The 22,340-nt window shown below is 43.1% G+C and overlaps 1 protein-coding gene across 2 annotated transcripts in view; it reads left to right on the top strand.

The window, feature by feature from the left end:
• Positions 1-337: 337 nt before the first annotated feature.
• ERGIC2 (ERGIC and golgi 2) overlaps positions 338-22,340 on the top strand; it is a 28,315-nt gene continuing 6,312 nt past the window's right edge. For both annotated transcript variants that reach the window (XM_089671737.1, XM_089671738.1), the window contains exons 1-11: positions 338-483; positions 4,768-4,937; positions 6,675-6,783; positions 9,280-9,326; positions 9,405-9,475; positions 10,556-10,596; positions 10,980-11,081; positions 12,924-13,019; positions 16,146-16,201; positions 17,688-17,786; positions 18,932-19,029. In XM_089671737.1, coding sequence (XP_089527863.1) covers positions 4,832-4,937; positions 6,675-6,783; positions 9,280-9,326; positions 9,405-9,475; positions 10,556-10,596; positions 10,980-11,081; positions 12,924-13,019; positions 16,146-16,201; positions 17,688-17,786; positions 18,932-19,029 — 825 coding nt within the window. In that variant the 5' untranslated portion in view covers positions 338-483; positions 4,768-4,831. The remainder of the gene's footprint in view (positions 484-4,767; positions 4,938-6,674; positions 6,784-9,279; positions 9,327-9,404; positions 9,476-10,555; positions 10,597-10,979; positions 11,082-12,923; positions 13,020-16,145; positions 16,202-17,687; positions 17,787-18,931; positions 19,030-22,340) is intronic.

Raw genomic sequence — 22,340 nt, forward strand, 5'->3', positions numbered from 1 at the left:
TGCAAAACCCCAGTCCCAGCACAATCATACACAAAGTAAATAGAAATGTTCAGACTTGACATCAGTAGCAAGCTTCATATTTATAAAAACAAAGTCCTACAGCTATATATCAAATAAAACTCCATTTATTTTTATTAAAAACAACCGGTTTGCCAACATCCAACATGGCGCCTGCTGCGAATGCAGTGAAACGCCAGCTTTAGTTCCTGAAACTAGAGTTATTTAGTGGAAATTATTGTCTTTGCTTCCGGGAAATGATTAGCGCTGCCGCCATTTTCTTGAAGACCGTTTCCTACCAGGATAGAAGGAACAGCTCAGGAAAAATGGCTCCGGTAATGGAGACAGGAGGCACCGGGCTCTGTTCACGGGCGAGTGCTGACGAGGCCGGAAGTAACTACAAGCTACAGCTGCAAGGGATGTTCCCTGATCCGACTGCTAGCTTCTCTGTTACCTGAGGAGGGGGGAGCCCGAGAATATCACCAGGTGAGACACTTCCTCTGCTTTGTACCCAGCATGGATTATCCATGATCCCTCAACCCGAGGGTTAAGGCCTGGCCCCTGTGCAGCACAGACCTCCCTCTGCAGAATAAAGGGGACCTATGTGTGGTTCTTCTCTCCAGATGTGTATTGGTATCCTCAGATCAGCTCCACTCCATCCAGAATCCCTCAAAGCCTGAAGCTGAAATAGCTTCTGCGGTGTTCTGGTTGCAAATGTGGTCCACCTACCCATCCCCCCATTGTAACATGAGGATGGCAGACACCCTAATACTGGAGGCTGAAACTGGCTGCAGCTCTGTATTGGTTACACCATTGTGACTTGGTGTCGGCCTCATGTATCCTGTATAGCAGAGCCCAGACTGGGAGAGGCAGAAGCAGCTGGTAGGAGGCGAGAATGGAGGGATGTGCTCAACAGTCTGCTGCTTCTCCTTTCACTGTTCAGTCACAAGCTTGGGGGAGGGACAAGACCTGTAGGTGTTACTTAAAGCAGAACCGCACTGCATCTGAGGACCACAAACCAAAAATGCTATTTAACCCCTTGGCACCGGTGCCTCCCAACCCTTTAAGGGTTTCAGAAGCCAGGAGGTGGGGCGGGGTTTAAGGTCATGTGACCGCTGTGATTCGATGTCACATGATCGGGAAAGGTCCCAATCAAAAGAGGAGATTGGGACCTTTCCGTGAGTACCAGATATGTGTGCTGGGAGCTCAGCACATATGTTTTTGTTAATTGCATGAAAATGTGCGTCCGCTCTGCGTCAACGCCCAGACGCCAGGAGGCTGCACATTTGCGTGCGGTCGGCGTGAAGACGTTAATTTATTTTTAATATTCAAAGCAAACTCTCCCATCCATTCATGTCTCCATGCTTTATTTTCCAGCAAAATCACTTTGAAAAACACCCCCTAGCATGTCTGGCGGTGGCCATCTTGAGGAAGGGCAGATGATTCATGTAGCAATTACTTCCTGGAATCCATCTGCCCGTTGCTCAGGCATTCAGACAGGAGGGTGTGCCTAGCTGAGAAAACCCCTTCTGAAGACTCCTGGGATATATGACATAATTTGCCTAGGCATAGAAAGCAGGAAGTAGCTGCATAAATATGAAATAAAGGTTTAAAACAAGTAAATCTGATATACTTTCCTATCCATTTACTAATGCTAGCAGCAAAGGGATTACAAATAGTCAATGTAGATTGAGAGAGTGAAGTTCCACTTTAATTGGATACTAACATTTATAGGTAAAGTTGATCTAGGGAATATCCGATTGCCTCTCGGGGGATCAGAAAGGAATTTTTTTCCCTGCAGGAGAAAATTGGATCATGCTTTGCTGGGTTTTTTGCCTTCCTCTGGATCAACTGTGGGTGTAGGATTATAACTTTTTTTTCTATTAATGGTTGAACTGGATGGACTTTTGTCTTTTTCCAGCCAGACTAACTATGTAACTACAGTAAAGAAAAAATAATTCAGGTCTTCTTCCATGTTACCCTAGGTTCACATCTGTGCGGGTGGTGCTGCTGTGGATCCGTACGAAAATCCATGCACCCGCACAGAGGAATGCGGACCTGCGGGTGGGTGCCATTAGTTCTAATGGCACGCCACTCACACTGGAAAACTGAACCGTACTGGGATCCGAGGTTCCCGTGCATGCTGTGTTTTCCAAAGAATTGCACGGACTTCTTCCCTGCGTGTCACGGGCACTGGAATCTATTCAAATGAATGGAGTCTCATGCCCGTGCAAAACGCAGCCCGCACAGCCGCATACATGTGAACTGCGGGTTAAGACAGGGCTGTGCTGTGTGGTAAAGCTATAAATCTCAGGACTGGATGGACAGAGATACAAATGACTTGGCAGGTAAATCGGCTCCCTTATGTATTTCGTCTTCGTGCCTATTGATGCCTGGAGGTCTGCTTTAACCCTTGAGCTGCCAGAGCTGTTTTTGCATTCGTTTAAAAAAAATCATCCTAGGCCCGAAGATTACTCCCCCCAAAACATATATTTTCTGAAAGCAGACACCTTAGAGAATAAAATAGTGGACTTTCCAATTTTTTTATGTCATGTGATGGTTTAGGACGGGTGGGCAACTGTGGCCCTCCAGCTGTTGGTGAACTACAAGACCCATCATGCCTCTGCCTTTGGGAGTTATGCTTGTAACTGTCAGTTTTGCAATGCCTCATGGGAGTTGTAGTTCTACAACAGCTGGAGGGCCACAGTTGCTCATCCCTGATTTAGGAAATACAACATTTCAGTAACAAAAATACTCTAAAGTTAATTTTAGGACACACAAATAGTCTAAATGACTACATTGTTTTGTAAAATATAAAGATGAGGTTATGCCGAGTGAATTAATAACCAACATGTCAAGCCTTAACAATGTGTGCTGCTGCAGTTTGGTGGTGGTGCTATATTTCCATTGGCGACACTTTAAAGGCTGTACGGGGCGTGCGGTTAGAGTAAACCATGAATAATGGGCCTAGAATTATTGTTCTCACTCCGAGACGCATGGCAATATATAACGTGTAGCACACACAACGTTCTCATGACCCCAACACATGCATTTATGTTTGTGCATTTATGTGCTTGGGTGGAACGTCTATTTTAAATTTTTTTTTTCCAGTAAATTTTTTTTTCCATCCAATAGGGTACAGTTGGGCAGATGCATAGGTGCTGAATTGCTTTCTTCTGACAGCTTTACACAGTCCAGCGGCTACAGCCCTTGGGAATGTGTGTAGACCCTCCCCCCTGCCATACGACATACATTGATATACATGGGGGCAGTGAAAGGGTAAAGGAGTAACATTGTTTTGTATGTTTCTAGAAACAGTAGCAGTCTTGTCAGGTGTCTGTATTTCCTGTATGGTGACTACAGCCCTGCCTCCTCTCCTGTCCATGTGCACGCATCACTTGTTACATCCTGTTTGCCTGTGCTGGAGGTTTCTGCTTATAGCATTGAGCTTCCAAAGACATTCGCTTGGCATTTTGTTCACATCCAAGACTCAGAAAATGGATGTTCGAAGTCCTGCCAGACTGTGCTGATTTTTCCACAACCTGGTGCTGCCTATGGGTTCGATTTTAGTTTGAGTGAGGATGTCTTCTCTATTAAAGGATAAGTTTAATTGAGATGATGAACAATGTAACCAGAGAAGCTGAAACACACCAAGGTGGGAGTGGACACCCAGATTTCCCAGGTGGATAGTGTTGTCTTATATTATATGACAACAGACAGGAGAAGAACCAGGAATTTATTTCATTATGACCTTACTGTTAGATCATCTAAGACTGTGGTCTCCAAACTACGGCCCGAGGGCCAGATGCAGCCCTTTACTTATATCTGGCCCTTGGGGCACTATTTCATTGTCTGATATCAACAATGCGGCATAATTTCCCCTACTGACACCAATGATGGGGCACAATTCTTCCCAATGACACCAACGATGGGGCATAATTCCTCCCACTGACACCAACAATGGGGCACAATTCCTTCCACTGACACTAAAGATGGGGCATTTTTTTTCCCCACTGACATGGGGATCTTTTCTACTCCCAATGGCCACAGTCCGCCCCCCCTAAAGACTGAAAGACAGGAAACTGGCCCTTTGTCTAGAAAGTTTGGAGACCCCTGATCTAAGACGTAGTAAAACCAAGATGACATCTCCTGCACTCAGAGACCCAGATCAGGAATAGGTGGATTGACCGACCTCCATATAAACTTGCCCACCAAAGGAGCAAAGGTTGTGCAGCCCTTAAGCAAGGCTGGGGAAGCCTGACCAGTACTGCAAATAAGAACAAAAGAGAGCGCACCAACCTTGCGCATTACCTCAGCGATAAAAGCGATTTTATTAAAATAAGATGTATACTCACAAACGTAGCAATATAAAAACCATATAATGTCCATATAATGTCAAGCTCAAGTGGCATGCGAGTCCCACTGGAAGGGAGACTCTCTGAGGAAGAAGGGATCTCCCTTCGAAACGCGTCAGCCTTATACAGAGAGTCTCCCTTCCAGTGGGATTCGCACGCCACTTGAGCTCTTGTGATCCACTCTTGGACATTATGTGCTTTTTATATTGCTACATTTGTGAGTATACGTCTTATTTTAATAAAACCGCTTTTATCGCTGAGGTAATGCGCAAGGTTGGTGAGCTTTCTTTTGTTCTTATTCTAAGACGTAGTAATCCAGGGTCTGATCAATCCATAAGGCCCCACCTATCACCAAAATATCTCTTTTGGGTGGAAAAACCCTTTACTAAGCACTGTTATTACATTTTGTTAACAGATCTCTCCGGTGACGGTCATCACTGGTTGGCCGTCGTGGGCACCAAGGGAAGGTGGTCATAAATATGAGGCGCCTGAACCGCAAGAAGACGCTGAGTCTGGTCAAAGAGCTTGATGCTTTTCCCAAGGTTCCTGAGAGCTATGTAGAGACATCAGTGAGTCGGGGAACTGGTAAGTCACATGCTGCTATTTGCTGTGCAGTACTCCCTGACATTCCTAGTATGACATTAAACAGAACATTCAAAGCTAAAGTTTAGTATGTAATTTTTTTTTTTCTTTTTTTATTATTCCTCTATTTTGGGATACAGCACCAAATGACCTGCTTCTGGTAAAAATCTTCTCTGCAGTATCTCTTTACAGCTGCTGAATACTTCCCTGAACAGCTGTCTTTCGGTGCTGTGAAGATTTACATTAGCGGCTGCTGCAATGACAATTTGCGCTGCCTTCTGTCTTCTCCGCCATTTCCAGCACTCATATTACTACTCTCCCACAATGCATCGTGTTCTGTAAATGTGTGGAGATCCTGCCATTTAGTGGCTCCTCCTCCATTTACAGAAAGTGATGCATTTTGGGAGAGTAGTAATATGTGTACCAGAGGGTGGCCTGAGGGCCCGACGTCCTCTAGTTGGCCCTGTGCTCACTGCCCACCACCATAGAGCTCAATTGGCATTTGCCATTGAACACCAGAATTGGCAGGACCGCCACTGGCGCCCTGTGCTTTTCACAGATGGGAGCAGGTTCACCCTGAGCACATGTGACAGATGTTACAGGGAGCATAACATTCTCCACGGCTTCTCCAGACCCTTTCACATCATTCAGCATGACCATTTTGGTGGTGGGTCACTGATGGTCTGGGGAGGCATATCCATGGAGAGACACACAGACCTCTACAGGATAGACAATAGCACCCTGACTGCCATTAGGTATGAAGATGAAATCCTTGGATCCATTGTCAGACCCTACGCTGGTGCAGTGGGTCCTGGGTTCCTTCCTGGTGCGCGACAATGCCTGGCCTCATGTGACAAGAGTATGCAGGTAGTTCCTGGAGGATGAAAGAATTGATACCATTGAATGGCCCCCACACTCACCTGACCTAAATCCAATAGAACACCTCTGGGATATCCTGTTTTGGTCTGCCATGTTGCAGCTCAGACTGTCCAGGAGCTCAGTGATGCCTTGGTCCAGATCTGAGAGGAAACACCTCAGGACACCATCCGTCGTCTCACTAGGACCATGCCCCGACGTTGTCAGGCATTGCATACAAGCACGTGGGGGCCATACAAGCTACTGAGTACCATTTTGTGCTGCTGAAATTTCAGCAAAATGGATTAGCCTGCAGCATAATTTTTTCACTTTGATTTTCGTGGTGTCTTTGAATTCAGTCCTTTGTAGGTTTATAATTTTCATTTCCATCAAAAGATGGGGCATCCTTACGTTCCTAGCACATTACCCAGTCCATTTCAGTATAGATATCCAGCATAAGATTTCTTCCCCATTGAGATCTCATGTGTTTTCAAGGTGTTCATTTAATTTTTTTGAGCAGTGTGTATATAATTTAGTGTGTGTAGAATTTAGTCCAGTCTCGTTGCCAACAGCGATGATGGGGTAAAGAAATGGGGTCACGTCAAGGATCCTGGGCACACCCATCCTGGACTTCCATCAAGGACAATATAAAAAGGGGAAAAAAACCCCAACAATTGACCCTGGACATCATCTATACTAATATACTAAGATATATCTTGCCCACTTGTACTTGGACTTATAGTTCCACAATAACTAGAGTGCCAAGATTGCTGACCCCTGGATTATTGTATTATCTTCATTCAGCAGATAGAATTTTGCTCTCTTAATAGATCATTGTTTTGCATTTCCCTTGTTTGACTTGGTATCTCTTATCACCCATCCCAGTATCCCTCCTGGCCTTCACTATCATGGGTATTCTGACAGTGCTGGAATTCCTGGTGTATCGAGAGACCTGGATGAGATACGAGTATGAAGTGGATAAAGACTTTACAAGGTGACAGAAATCTCTGTACATCAAAATACACCTCAGGTTTAAAGCCAGTTCACACTGCCCACACACTAAACCGCATGTCTTCATTTTATCACAACTCACTGCAATGCATTTCCAGGTTACATTCTAGTATGAATAGTACACATAGAAAACTATTTGTTTTTTGTGTGTTCCGTCGTTACTTTGCATTCTTCCAGTGTGGAAAGACACTGGTCACTGCACTATATCTGAACAGACACTCACTATTACAATTTAATCAAGGTAAAACTTCTAAAAGTCAAAATGTGGTTGGTGGCTGTGGGCTGCATGTGCAGTGCCAGTGTATGAAACATGCATTTGTAATAGCGAACATACAGATAATGGTCAGCTGTAGAACAGCCAATTGATTTAGAATGATTTTCAAAGTTTGATTTTCAGCATAAAACTATTTATTTCCATCAGATATCCATCAAAATAGATCAGTTTTAATCAGTAAAGTGGTTGTAAACCCTCACCTTGTAAAACAACCCAATTAGTTTAAAATAGAAATGAAATGTAAAATATCTCTGTATAGATATAAAAAGGGAAAATATGTATATAGTGTTGTTTTATAAGTGATTACATACCCTCTGTTCTCAGCTGCATAAGAGTTGGGGAAGGAGAAACAGCAGGACATGGATCTTCACAGTGAATGGCTGTGTGGGGGGGGGGGGGGGGTGTCAACAGAAGTCAGATTATTAGAGAGCACACTGAGTTCCCAGCACAGGTAGATACCTGACCACAATGTGCTCTCATGCCTAGTGTAGTCAGTTTTTAATAGAATAGTTGAGGGTCTGTCAGGAACGGAACAGGATTTTTTTTTTATACAAGTACATGGTACAGCAGGCACATAACAGGAATATGAAATGTTGGGTTTAAGACTGATTGGCTATCAATAGGGATGATTTTTTCTGCATGCCTAAACTGCTAAGTCTATGTAAATTTAAGAGTAATCAATCTGGATTGGTCACTGTACTTCGTTTTTTACCAATTGGATAAAAGTGTATGTCAGAGCAATAGAAAAAACCTCTGCAGTAAATCTCTGCACTCCGTACACACTTCTCTACAAATAATTCCTTCCTCCTCTGATATGAAGTCTGTGAGGTTCTTCACCATTGCTGGCTTCTTCTCCTCTGCTTCCTCTTATGTGCTGGGTCTTCAGCTGTCTTGATAGGCTGACATAGATTGATGTAACTCTTGCACACATACAGGAGTTCATACACCCTGGTACCTTGTCGAGAATGTGCCCTAAGCTGCGCATGTGCAGCTCAGTGTGTTTTTTAAAGAAGACCGCGAAAGCTCACGTCAACCTTGCCCAGTTCTTTGTGGAATACAGAACCCCCCCCCCCCTCTTCCTTTCCTTTCCCTTAATTTTCCCCTTTTTATATATTTCCTTTATAATATTAGTTTTTGTATTAGCATATTTAAATGTTTTTATATATGTTGATTATAATATCTTTAACCATTTCGCGATCGCCCTATTGCAGAACTACTGCTACAGGACGGCAGGGCTGGGCAAAAACACGTGTGTATGTATGTGTAAAATATATAACACGCCCCCTACCCGTGCTGGCTTTGGCTGTCGATCACCAGCCAGTGATTCCCTGCCGGCACCTGGTGATTGCCGAGTATCGCTGACGGGAGAGAGGTCTGTATGTAAACAATAAAGATCTCTCCCCTGTCAGCTCTAGCACACTGCTTTGTATTGCAATACAATGTAGCTTACTCACACAGTAAAACGCATACAGCTAACCCTTTGATCGCCCCAGATTTTAACCCCTTCCTGCCCAGTGTCATTAGTACAGTGTCAGTTCTTTTTATTAGCACTGATCACTGTATTGGTGTCATTGGGGATGTCGGTGACAGTCAGTCCCCCCCCCCCCCCCCCCCGTGTCAGAATGCCCACCGCAGTCCCCTTTATGTAAAATATGCTTTTACAACCAAATCACAGTACAATGCAGAGGCAGCAGCCCGGGGTGTACACATGCTGTTGCTGTGCCTTGTAACGAATTATACCCCCTGTCTCTTTTGCCCCTTCAAGTGCCCTGCAACCACGTGCAGTGCATGCAGTTTTTGTGCACTAGTGTGGGGATCAGTGGGTTAAAGCAGGTGGTGAGCAGATAATACAACAAATGTGGATCACTCTTCAGAGATCAGCAACAGTGTGAACAAGCCCCAGCAACATTGTTTATAATATATTACATTTTGTATTATTTACGCAGGGTCCTTTATTAGGTTTTTGAATATATATCTGCTTCTCCCTTCTTACAATAAAGCCCAGTCTTTGGGTGAAACCTGTCAAAGGAGGAGTTCCTAGTCTTCATATTTGTTTGTCCATAACAATAAAGCTATTCATGGCATGCCACCAGCATTTTTAATTCTCTACATTTTTCGCTTGTGTCCATTATCAAGTTTTTCCATTGGTCTCATTTCCAAAATGAGTGTTTAATATGTACTTAGTACTCTGTTTTTTTCTTCCAGTAAACTTCGGCTGAATATTGACATCACTGTAGCAATGAGGTGTCAGTGTAAGTATCGTCTTTGGCAGCAGGTGGCACTGTTCTGTCCTCTTTCTGCCTGCTTATGATATCTCTCATGTTCCCTAGATGTTGGTGCCGATGTCCTAGATCTGGCTGAGACCATGGTGACGTCAGCAGAGGGGCTTGTATATGAGCCGGTAAATGCAATGTGTTTTGTTTTTCGTGTTTTTTTGTATAAACTATCGGGCTCATAGAATTTTTATTTAGTTATTGGACAAGGAGCATTTTGTTATGAATAGGGCTATCTACTATACACTGAGATGTCAGTTTTTGGTGAATGGACACCTTAAAACAGCCTTTCCCAACCTTTTTACTCTAGAAAAAAATGTTTAGTCCTTGGGTGTAACCCCATTAAACCAGTTCATCAAGGGTCAGAAGAAAGCCCTACAGTGGTGGTCAGAATGTCACCACTAAAGATCCTTGATGTCATGCCTTTGTCTGGGACAAGTGGTGTTGGCCCTGAAACTATGTGGGCATAATCAAAGGGGAGGCCGATCAATCACAGCTCAAGGAACCCCTAGCAACCTCTGGATTAACCCTGGTTGGGAATGGCTACTTTAAAGCAAACCTAGGGCAGAGCAACAGGTTCCCTTTGATGGCCTCCTCCCAGCAGCAGATGCTCACCTTTATTTCACCCTCCAGTGATTCTCATGTACTGTACATTCGAACTAGAAGACTTTGAGGGGGAGGGCCAGCATTGACAGTCAATCAGGCTTTGAGGCATGCACAAGTGCTGGCAGAAAGCATGCTGACAGGAGGAGAGGGATCATCTTATCAGTCTTCTGCTGCTCCTTCACTGTTCATTCTTATGCTGGGGGCAGGGAGGTGACCATTACTTAACCAAACCACAAAAAAAATGTTTGATCACCAATGGGGCTGTCTCTCCTAAAATACATAATGCAGGCAATAATTCTGCTCCTCTGTGACATTTTGCTCAGGCTCACAGTACAAGCAATCTGTTGCACAAATTTTCAGTACAAACATAGTAATCTACCTAAACTGTAAACAATAGAATCTCTGTGCGACTAAGTTTATCATGACTTTTAGCACTGATGGTGATTGCACTGTCTAATCTACAGTTTGCCAAAAGAGGAGAAGTATACAATTATGTAAATTAATTGTAATTCTCAAAATCTGAAGCTAAAATTGCACATTCTTTTTTTTTTTCTTTCACAAAGACAATAAAACTCAACAACTGTAAACCTCTCATTTTCCAGGTGATCTTTGAGCTGACCCCTCAGCAGCGGCTGTGGCAGAGGTGAGACAGGAGGCTAAGGGATCAGTATGGGGCTTACAGGAAGGGCTGTAGTTAACTATGTGTGTAAGGGCTACCGGAGACTGGGTATACAGGGGTTGGAGTATAGGGTGAGCTGCCAGGGGAAAATGTATGGGTAGGGGAGGTATAGAGAGGGGCTGCAGCAGGGAAAAAGTATGGGGAAGTGTATTGGGGGGTATAGAGGGGACTGCAGGAAGGATGTATGAGTGGGAGCGTATGGGGAAGGACCTGCAAAACTTGGGGTTGCTGTGTGAGTCGAGGATCTGGAAAAACTGCAGGATGAGTATGGGGAGGGACTAAGGAGGGATTTATGATGACGGGCTGCTGAGTGATGTCACATTGAGATCCCCTGTCTCTGTATGCAGGATGCTGCAGCAGATCCAGAACCGATTACAAGAGGAAATCTCACTACAGGATCTTCTCTTTAAAAGTGCTATGAAGAGCTCGGTCACTGCCCTTCCACCCAGGTGAGAAAACGACCAATGTGAAAAACTCATCCAAATCAACACCCGAATCATTCTTTTCAAATCATTTTTGTTTAAATCAGGTCTGTCAGGGGAGAACTATGTAGTCTGTCATTGCTGACTTCTTACTGAAAATGCTAGCACCTGACTTTTATGCTGACCTATAGCAGGGTTCCCAATGGGGGTTCTGCTGCTGCAGGTGACCAAGCAGGGTAAGAAAAGGTTGCAATGTATCTGTGAAGAAGGTGGTGGCTGAGCTGGCAGAGTAGAGGCAGTGTAAATCTTGGAGGAATTGCAGAGGCCTGACTGTGCTTGTGCCCTGTGAGAAAAGTGACATCCTCCTCTCCTCCAAGAGGAGCCAGAAAGTGGGGAAACACCCTGCAATGTAAGTGTCTGACCCTCCCCTACAGGACTGTTGTGTGACCTGGCATGTGTGCAACCCCCAACAGGACAGTGGTCTGATCAACCTGCAGCAGAGTTTCTCAACTAGAGTTCCGCAAAACCCTTGAGTTCTGCAAGAGCTCTTCAAGGGGTTCCAAAACAGGAGGTGGCAGAAAGAAAATGAGGAGAGGAAGTGATGTGTCCAGGAGGAAGATGGTGGCTGCACTGGCTCAAACAGATGTAATTTAAAGCTCAGAGGAAGTGCAGGAAAGGTGGCTGACCTTCTATATGGCAGGTGTCCAACCCCCTACATGGCAAAGGTCTGAACCCCTAAAACAGGGCTTCTTAACTGGTGGTTCACCACTGGAGGTGGCAGAGCAAAGTGGGGAGGGGATGCTATATATCTGACCCCCTACAGTATGGCTTCTAAATCAATGGAGGTGGCAGGCTGAGAATAGGATGCAATGTGTGGTAGAAACAGAGGCAGTATGAAGCCTGGAGAAATGTGCAGGGTCCTGACTATGCCTCCCCCCCCCCCCACGGTAACTCAGGGCTAAAGCCCAGAGGAAGTGAGGGGCTGGTGTCTGACCCCCTACAACACAGAATCTCAACCAGGGTTCTGCTGCTGGAGCTGGAAGAGCAAAATGAAAAGCGGACACAATGGGGCAGATTTACTAAAATTGGAGAGTGCAAAATCTGGTGCAACTCTGCATAGAAACCAATCAATTTTTTTTTTTTTTTTGTAAAAGCTTAATTGAACAAGCTGAAATTAGAAGCTGATTGGCTACTATGCACAGCTACACCAGATTTTGCAATCTCCAGTTTTAGTAAATCAACTCCAATGGAAGACGTTAGTGGTTTGGGCGGTGAAAATGAAGGTAGTGTGAAGTTCAGAGGAAGTACAGGGTAGGTGTATGACCTCCTACAGGGCAGGTCTCCAACCTCCTACAGCAGGGTTTTTTAATTGGGGTTCTGTCGCTGGAGGTGGCAAAGCAGCATAAAGAGGGTGTGATGTGTAGTAGAAAGAGGCGGTATAAAACTTGATGAAATGTGCAGGGTCCTGACTGTGCTCACCATGAGAACAGTGATTGCCTCCCTACAGCAGGGCAGGTGTCCAAGCCCCTGCAGCAGATTCTCTAAAACTCAAGGAGGAGGTTCCCCTGCTAGAGGCGGAGCTGGGTAAGGAGAGGATGCAGTGTGTCTGGGAGCAAGGTGGTGGCTCTGATGGAGGCAGAGGCCATGAAAAGCATGGAGGAACATGCAGAGTCCTGACCGGAAGGACATTTTTCCCTTGAAAGGGAAACTAAAGGTTTTGGGTCAGTACTTTAAAAATGTATGAACTTTAAAACTAAACACCTAATGTACTGCTGACTAAAGAAGCCAATTGGTTGGTGGGGGAGAACTGCGCCATGTTAATATATAAGGCCTAAGATCCAGACTAATAGTTTTCACGTGTGATTGCAGGGAATACCCTCCTACAGAGCCACTGAGCGCCTGCCGGATCCATGGGCACCTGGAAATTAATAAAGTGGCTGGAAATTTCCACATCACTGTGGGCAAGTATGTCTATCTGTGTTGCATGTCACCAGAGGCCGAGAGGAAGTGATGGAGGGATTATTAAAGAAATGTACTTATTTTTTTTTGTTACTCTCAGAATGTGTATTAGTGCCTGTCCTATATAAAGATCCTGCTCACCTTCTAGTGCCGAGCAGACCAGGGCTGGTTCCCATTGGATGGAGAGAGATGAGTATTTTCCTAGTTCAGGCTTTCATTTGCTGATATGGCAAGAAAGTGGAGTGCCCAAACACAGTTATAAATATCTTGTATATTTCTTTTGTTTAATTTACTTATAAAATCTTTATTTCATAAATAAACATTGCTTATAGGTAGTTTCTGTGTCTTTCTAAGAAATATTACCACCATCTGCATGCTTTTTGGTAGGCGGCTCTAATTCTCATATCTGCTAGACGCAGGGGAAGGGTGAACTAATGTCACAGAAAGGAAACAAGGTATGGTTAGCTAGTGTCAGGCAGAGTCATAGCTCAAGCATATATTAGAGCCAGCAGCAAGCAGTCAAACAGCAGAATCCAGAAGAATGGATGAGGTTATAACTAGAAATGACAGAAATTAGCAATAATATTAAAACGCCACAAAAGGGCAATGAGTGACCTTGAGGCTGAGGCAATATTCAAGTGCGTAGGGATTCTTATAATGGTGTCTTTGATGTCAGAACCAGGTACTGCAGTATCTAATAAAGGCCACTAGACAGTTCAGGCACACACCCAGATAGAACAAGCCTGAGTAGACCTAAAAATGTGAAGACCTGTGTTGCACTAGTGAGCCTGATGGACGTTTCATCATTTTCAGTTTTCAGCTTTACTAGCAGGTATTTTAAAAGGGTTTATAGGCTTTTATGTATTTTCTTTCTTTAAGCAAACATGAATATTTTAAGTTTATCACATGCTTCCAGCAGGTGAAGCTTTGTTCCACAATAGCAATTCTGTCACTATGGGGCTTATTTACTAAAGCTGGAGAGTGCAAAATCAGGATCACTTCTGCATGGAAACCAATCAGCTTCTAACCTCAGCTTTGTTCAATTAAGCTTTGGCAATAAAACCTGGAAGCTTGATTGGTTTCTGTGTAGAAGTGAGCTTGATTTTGCACTGTCCAGCTTTAGTAAATAAACCCCTATATGTCTATTAAAGTAGAACTAAAGGCAAAACTTTTTTTCATTTTGGATAGAGTAAGGGAGGGTCATAACCCCTGTCATATTTTTTTTTTTTTGCCATCTGTGTACCATTGGGGAGATTTACCATCACTTCCTGTCCCATAGCCAAAACAGGAAGTGAAAGATAATACCCGCAAATTAATTGCTTCAGCTCTGCCCCATAGCAGAAATACTGCTACAGAGCGGCAACTGTGCGCACAATCACGTGTATATATACGTGACTTTGCATTTCCAGGTAGGGGGCGCACGCATGCCTTATCTGCACCGCAGTTCGTGGCCGCGGCTGTCAGTCAGTGGGTCCCGGCTAATGATTACTCACCGCTGCTGGGTGATAGCCGAAGATCTCCGATGGGGGGAGTCAGAACTGTTAGTAAACAAAACAGTTCTCCTTCCTATCAGCTCCAGCACACTGCACAAACACAGAACATCTTACAAACTGCACACAGTTGACCCTTTGATCGCCCTAGATGTTAACCCCTTCATGCCCAGTGTAATTAGTACAGTGTCCATGCTTTTTATTAGCATTGATCACTGTATTGGTGTCACTGGGGATGTCAGTGACACTAAGTCAATCCCCCCCCCCCCCCCCAGTGTCAGAATGCCCGCCGTAGTCCCGCTAATGTCCCAACATTATTAGTAACAAAAAAAAAAGCCCAGTGTATATATATCACCATTTGTAAACTCTGTAACTTTCACGTAAACCAATTAATTTACACGTATTGGTATTTTTCTTTAGCAGACATGTAGCAGAATACCTTTTGGCCTAAATTTATGAGGAAATTTGTTTTTACTGGACATGTTTAATAGCAAAATGTCAAATGTTTTTTTTTCTCAAAATTGTCGGTCTTTTTTATAGCGCAAAAATTAGACGCGCACAGGCAATCGAATACCACCGAAAGAAAGCTGTATTCGTGGAAAAAAAAGGATGTAAATTTAATTTGGGTGCAGCGCTGCATGACTGCGCAATTGTCAGTTAAAATAACGCAGCGCCGTAAGGCAAAAAATGGCCCGGTCAGGAAGGGGGGTGGGCAAGGCCTCTGGAGGGCAAGTGCTTAAGGGAATTCCTTGGGGACTCCAAGGTCACCAGAACTAGTGTCCCCAATGGAAAATTTCCCCTCCATTACTTTTCTGGGGACAACCCAAAATTTGGGGTTTTCTTTACTTTCACTTTCAATGATAATGGTAAAGAGGACAAATGGAGAGGGTGAATCTCCCTAATAGGGACACAGACCGTAATAAAAAGCTAATGGGGTTCTAATCTTTCTGCACTGTATCCAAAATGGAAAAAAACCTTTTGCCTTTAGTTATACCTTAAAGTATAATATAAGCAAATAGGTACTCTGCATTTTGCACAGCAGAGTAGCTACTGAGATTGATTATTTTGACATAGTCATCAAGCATGAACATGTATTACAATATATGGAAAGGTTTGTTAGAGGTATGGAAGAGTCTATGGCAGTGTGCAGAGGGTTAATAGAGAATGTTCAGTGTTGGCCTGCGGTCACAGTTAAACCTTGAAATGCATTAAGGCAGCAATCTCATGGAATTAGAGCTTCTGTTTTCCTATAGGTATTGCTCTATTGCATCAGTGCACTTCACTGCACCAATCTGGTGGCCTGGAAAACCAGTTGCTGAGTTATGTGAATGTGTAGGTCAAGTACTTCAGGAATATTTCACAGCATAGCACCCCCTGAACAGCTGAAGTAGATAATTTAGAGCTGCAATTACCAGTAAACTGAGTGATCCTTCTGATGAGTTTAGCACAGCTGCAGAGTTTTATGACTAGTATTACTAATTCATAGAATTATCTAACTTTTTACTATTGGGCTGTGTATAAAATGTAATTGTGAAGTCCATATACTGAATTCCTGGTGACGTCCTGTGTGTTCTAATCTGTTGTCAGTGCTTGGCCAGTTCTTACTGAACACCTCATCACTTACCTTTTAATCTATCTGCAGAGCAATCCCGCATCCTAGGGGTCACGCCCACCTGGCAGCTCTTGTGAGCCATGACAGTAAGTATGATCCTTTTTTTCACCTTGTTGGTTTGCTTGTGTTTATTTCAATTTTGAGAACAACAACCAAACTGGTGAACAAGCCCTGCACCATGCAAGATGAGCCAAAAAAATGATAAATCCGGAGCCCATAATAGAAAAACTCAACAAATGGAAGAAATACAAAATAACCATCAATCGCCCTCGGTCTGCAGCTCTATGCAAGATTTTGCCTCATGGGGTAAGGATGATCATGAGGGATCAGCCCAGAACTACACAGGAGATGTTTGTGAATGATCTCAAGGTAGTTTGGGACCAGAGTCCCCAAACAAGCCATTGGTAACATAATATACCGCCATGGATTGAAATCCTGCTGTCCCCCTCAAGAAGGCACATGTACAGGCATGTCTAAAGTGTGCCAGTGAACATCTAAATTATTCAGAGAAGGATTGGGAGAAAGTGCTTTGGTCAGATGAGAACAAAATTGAGCTCTTTGGTGTTAACTCGACTCGCCGTGTTTGGAGGAAGAAAAATGCTGACTATGACCATAAGAACATTATCCCTACAGTCAAGCGCGGAGGTGGAAACATTATGCTCTGCTAAAGGTACAGGCCAACTTTACCGCATTGAGGGGCCAATGGACGGGGCCATGTATTGTAAAATCTTGGATGAGAACCTTCATCCCTCAGCCAGAACACTGAAGATGGGTCTTCCAGCATGACAATGATCCAAAACATACCACCAAGGCAACAAATGAGTGGTTCAAGAAGAAGCACATTCAGGCCATTCTCCAGACCTTAATCCTATAGAAAATTTATGGAGGGAGCAGAAACTTCAAGATGCCAAGCGACAGCCAAGAAACCTTAAGGATGTAAAGAAGATCTGTAAAGAAGAGTGGACCAAAATCCGTCCTGAGATGTGTGCAAACCTGGTATCCAACTACAAGAAACGTCTTACCTCTGTGCTTGCCAACAAGGGTTTGTCCACCAAGTACTAAGTCCTACTTTGCTTGGGGATCAAATACTTATTTTACTCACTGAACTGCAACTCAATTTATAACATTTGTATCGTGTTTTTTCTGGATTGTTAGTTGATATTCTGTCTCTATCATTTAAAATACACCTATGATAAACATTTTAGACCCTTCATTTCTTTGTAAGCGGGCAAACTTACAAAATCTGCAGGGGATCAAATAATTATATTCCCCACTGTATATATGGGCTGCAATTTTTGGTCTCCTTTTTTGCAAATTTTGGTCTCCTAAAAATCATGAGACACAAGCCTGAAATAAATATGCAGCAGCAGAAATTCAGAGAAAATTTTAAATTCCTTATTACTATTCTTGCTGGCTCAAAGTATTGAATATTGAAGCCAAAAACATGACAACCAGGCAACTAGGGTCAACCAGGGGAGTCAACAATAGCAGTCCCTGGACTTCTGTGTCAGGTACACTTTTTTAATGTGAAAACTGAATCTGCTGATTGTTTATGTCCCTTCCCTAATTTAGGCTACAACTTCTCTCATCGTATCGACCACTTGTCCTTTGGAGAACTCATGCCGGGAATTATAAACCCCCTGGATGGTACAGAAAAAATTGCACAAGAAAGTAAGTGGATCTTTTTTTTTAATAAAGTAAATTTTCTTGTTGGCCATCTGCTGTACCACAAATACATTTTTCACACGTTAAGCAATAATAAGTATACAATTCCTGAATATAAACTGTATGTATAAAAACACCCACCCACCAGCAATGTCTCCGGCTGCTTTCTCTTTTCAGTACCAGTAATGACAGTCATTCTGTCCATGTCCTGAGAGCTCAGCCAACACCTACCCCCAGGGGGCACTTCATCACATAGGATGTGCTCCAGGACTGAGCAGTATTTGCACATCATTACGTGAGTGACGCTCAGTCCTGGGAGAGTTGGTGTCTGATGTCAGGACAAGGCACTGCAGTACCTAATGAAGGCCACTAGATGGTGCAGGCACAATTCTAAACAGATCATTCCTGTGTAGGAGATAAAAATGAAAAGTTGTATTCTAAGGCCTTTATCACACTTGTGGGTCTTGCAAAACTCACCAGTGATAGTCACACTAAGCAGGGCAGAGAAACTAGTCACCTGTTGCTATATCACTCCCTCAATTCAGCATATTCTCCCTTGTCACTAAGAGTGCTTTCTCTGCCCTCTCTAGTGATCCTGATGCTGTTCAGCTGTCACTAGCAGTGGGATCACTAGTGTAACTTAGGCGTTCAGACCAGTAGCATGCAACGGTAAGCAGCTGGAAAAGTGTTGCTTTCTGATCAAAAGTTTTTTCACTAGCTCTTATGGGTGGTGGATAGGACTAGTAGCAGGGCTGACCCTACCAGACAAACCAGAATAACCTCCAATAATCTAGGATTCAGTAATAAGGGGAATTGCTCAAGGCAGGCTTACAGCCCCACCACCAGCTATGGGTGCCAAGGCTTCAGGGGACACATCCTAGCTCCAAGTACACAAACCAAATGTGACTTTCGGTTCTTTCGGTATCTGTATTTGGGATGAGAACAGGTCCCCTGTAGCCTTGGCACTCTCAGCTGGCGATGTGACTTCAAATATAGCAGTACGATTAGGTGCTTCCTGGAATGAAATGTGTTAATTGAAAGTAGGTGATTTGACAGTGGTATATCTTCTTTCACTGTGCTTCAGTAGTCTAACCTGCACTGGAGAAATGATGTCTGGGATCGGAATTCCTAAATATTTTTGGTTTTTGCAGGTAACCAAATGTACCAGTATTTCATCACCATCGTCCCAACCAAACTGCACACTCGCAAAGTTTATGGAGACACCCACCAGTTTTCAGTGTCAGAAAGGGTGAGTTTGAAAAAAGGTGTTTCTTCAGTTAGGATGTCAAGTGCTGAACAAAAAAAATTGAAGTAAAAAGTTTGTGTGGCAGCCATTCAGATTGCACTTTTGTTATGCCTGCAGTAAAGTGGTGCAAAAAAAATTTGAATCTCTGCAATTGTTTATAAGTGGACACAGAATATCTATGTGGCTTTTTGATGGGGGTTGCAGCTTCTTGTATAAACTCGCTTTCATGCTCCAATGTTTGTAAGGGCAGCTGTAGTGGGCTTGGCGGGGCTGAGTGGAAAGTGGAGGTGGAACCAGAGAACTCCCCAATTGCATATTCACAGGCTCAGATACAAGGCCGCTTAGAAGACATCATAGTGATTTGGGGAGGAGAGCATCCGATCACCCAAGTTTTATCGCACCATGAAAGTTTGACTCCTCTGGGACAGTTGAAAGCAACCCTTTCCTGAATCTTGGGGTGCTCCAATATGCAAATGTTAACTTCAGGAAAGTCAGAAGGGCTGGCCCCTTTTTTTTCCTCACATATGATCATTTAGGGCATCTATTTAAAGTTTGAAATGGAACTGTTATCAAATACAAATGTAATGTAAGTATACTTTTTTTTTTCACTAATATGTAGGTTCGATTTATCTTTTTTTTTTTTTTTTTTGTATGTTACTCTGTGTGTTTTTTTTTTGTTTTGTTTTTTTTTTTATATGGGCTGGAGAGGGTGTCTAAATGTTAAGGCCAAATCTGCTTATTTCCAATATGCAATATTTTTCCTAATCCATCCATCCTCTTCATCAACAAACTAGTGACGTTGTTTTTGTATTTTTATTGAAAGTTTTCAGTCAAAATAATACAAAAAGAAGTAAAAATCCAGACATAAGGTACATCAGAAAATACCGTCAGTGTACAGTAAAATAAACATCTCTGTACAATAAGAGTTGCTGAAGTTGCATGTTTGTACCATACAATCGGGGAACCGACAAATGTAATAACAAAATAGATATCCAGAAATAGATAAAAATGCAAAAAAACATTTAGAGAAGAGCATTTCAGTATATAATAAATCAGACAGATGGATGAGGGGGGGAACTAGTCCTAACTCCTCCAACCAGCTGTCCGAAATAATCTGCTGACAAACACATAAGTGACCATGAGGGTAAGGGAAGAGATAATAGGACATTATATATTCAAAAGGTGTAAACATATAGTATGTTAATAATATTTTAACCTTGAAAAGGAGAGTGGCCAAAGGAATTAAGATGCTCCATAGTTCTGACGTCTGAAACAATTGACACAAATTCTGTAAGATATAACTCTAGGAGAAAGCCAGCGTGGGGGAAGGACTCTCCTGGCAGCCATTAATATGTGGGAAATCAACCATTTGGAGTGTTTAGAAATGTCTGGATAATAAGGCCAAGCAGAAGATGGATAGAAGCAAGTGGAAAAAATCATCAAAAACATTGTGAACTACTTGAGACTAAAAGGGTTGAATAAACCTACACTGCCAGAAAATATGGAATAGCGAGCCTTGTTCTCGAACACAGTGACAGCAAAAGCCATATAGTGAGGGACATTGCTTATGGGGCATTTCAGGCATTTGGTACCAGTGCATAAAGATTTTGTATGTGTTCTCACTGCGCACCACTCGTCAATATGATTACGAGACCGACTCCCAGATTTTGTCCCAACATTTGAGAGAAATTGGACGTTGTATAGTCTGGGCCTATTTACGCATATATAAGTGTGAATATACCATTTTTGGGGAAGACTCCTGCAAAATTATGTAAATAGCAGTGATAAGGGGTGGTTGGTGGGTCCTTGGTTGCATAGGCATTCAAAGGCAGTAGGTTTATCTAAGGTAAGAGATTGCACTTTTGACATTAATAAAAGTTTAACCTGTAGATAGAAATAATGGTAATTAGCAGGTAGGTGCTTGGAAGAGTGTAGGTCTTTGAAATCATGCAGTTTACAGGTAACTGGTTGAACTAGGTGGTGTAATTGGAATAAAGAGGCCCGAGCACAAGACAGTCTGAGGCTATAAAGCAAACTATGTGGGAGAGTTGGAATAAAAAGGATGTTGGTTAAGGGGGGGGCATGGCAAACAGAGAGAGAAAACCTGCTAGTGACATTTTTAAAGTGGAACTTTAGGCTTTGTGGGCAGGCTTGGTGGATCCAAGACTTGATGAAAGGAAGCACTAAGCCATGGTTTTGAAATGATGCCATGGGGGAGAGGGGGGGACAAAAATACCTATTTCACTGAGTAGAGGTAGAAGCCTTAGAACTTGGTGACTTAGATTGTTTATTGTGAGCTAAGAGTACTTTACATTTATCAAGGAATTACCCATATAGACTTTCACTGTCAAAAAGCATGTCTATAAGACTCTTTTACAAGCAGGTTCAGCAGACTAAGCTTTTAACTACAAAAGAGACATCCTAGAGACTAGTACATACTTTAGATCAGAGGTCTCCAAATTTGCCAGCCTTTAACCAGCCGTTGGGGCACTATTCTTCTGAATGATACAAGGCACTATTCCTCCCACTGACACCAACAATGGTGCACTATTTCTTCCACTGATACCAACAACTGGTTACTATTCCTTCCACCTATACCAATGATGGGGCAATACTCAGCCTTTTACTGACCACCAACCATAAGGCCATGTTTATTCTCACGGACATTTTCTACCCCCACTGACCACAGACTGGCCCCCTTAAAGTCTGAAGTACAGTAAACTTGCCCTCTGAATGAAAAGTTTGGAGACCCCTGCTCTAGATCATCCACACAAAACAATAGTGTCGAGGGTCTCATCTGCAGTTGTTCTAAAAGAGCAGGATCATCAGAGACCAGTTCTCTATTTATTTGCCTTGTCCAGTTAGCAGAACTCTGGCAAATAGATATGGCAGCAATTTTCGGCTGCAGGACTAGACCTGATTAGTGGTCTTCAAGAGGACTTCAAAATAGGAACTGTATGCTGTTTTATTGAGGACTGAAATTGCAGGATCCACTACCAGAACAAACTCCTTTTTCTTAAAATTCTTTTCCTTTGGATTAATTTCAGTTTAGGAGTGAATATCCTTTCAGGATAAGGCTGGTCCTTGTGTAGTGCACATTCAATTTGTGCACAGATGAGAAGTCCTTTTTTTATCCTTTTTTGCCACCCTCTTTGTGCCCATAGGGAACTGTTCTCACTGTGGAGAATAGGGTGCTTCAAGGCAGGTTTGCAGCACGTTGATTAGTGTGTCAACAGTGGAGAATATTTGTTTAGCCATAGCCTGTGGCTCATAAAATGCAGGGGTTTAAAAAAGACATTGTTGCTTCTGCTACA

The sequence above is a fragment of the Staurois parvus genome, unplaced genomic scaffold, assembly GCF_062004578.1.
Source record: "Staurois parvus isolate SC_StPar_1 unplaced genomic scaffold, SC_StPar_1.0 ptg000114l, whole genome shotgun sequence".
Lineage (NCBI taxonomy): Eukaryota > Metazoa > Chordata > Amphibia > Anura > Ranidae > Staurois > Staurois parvus.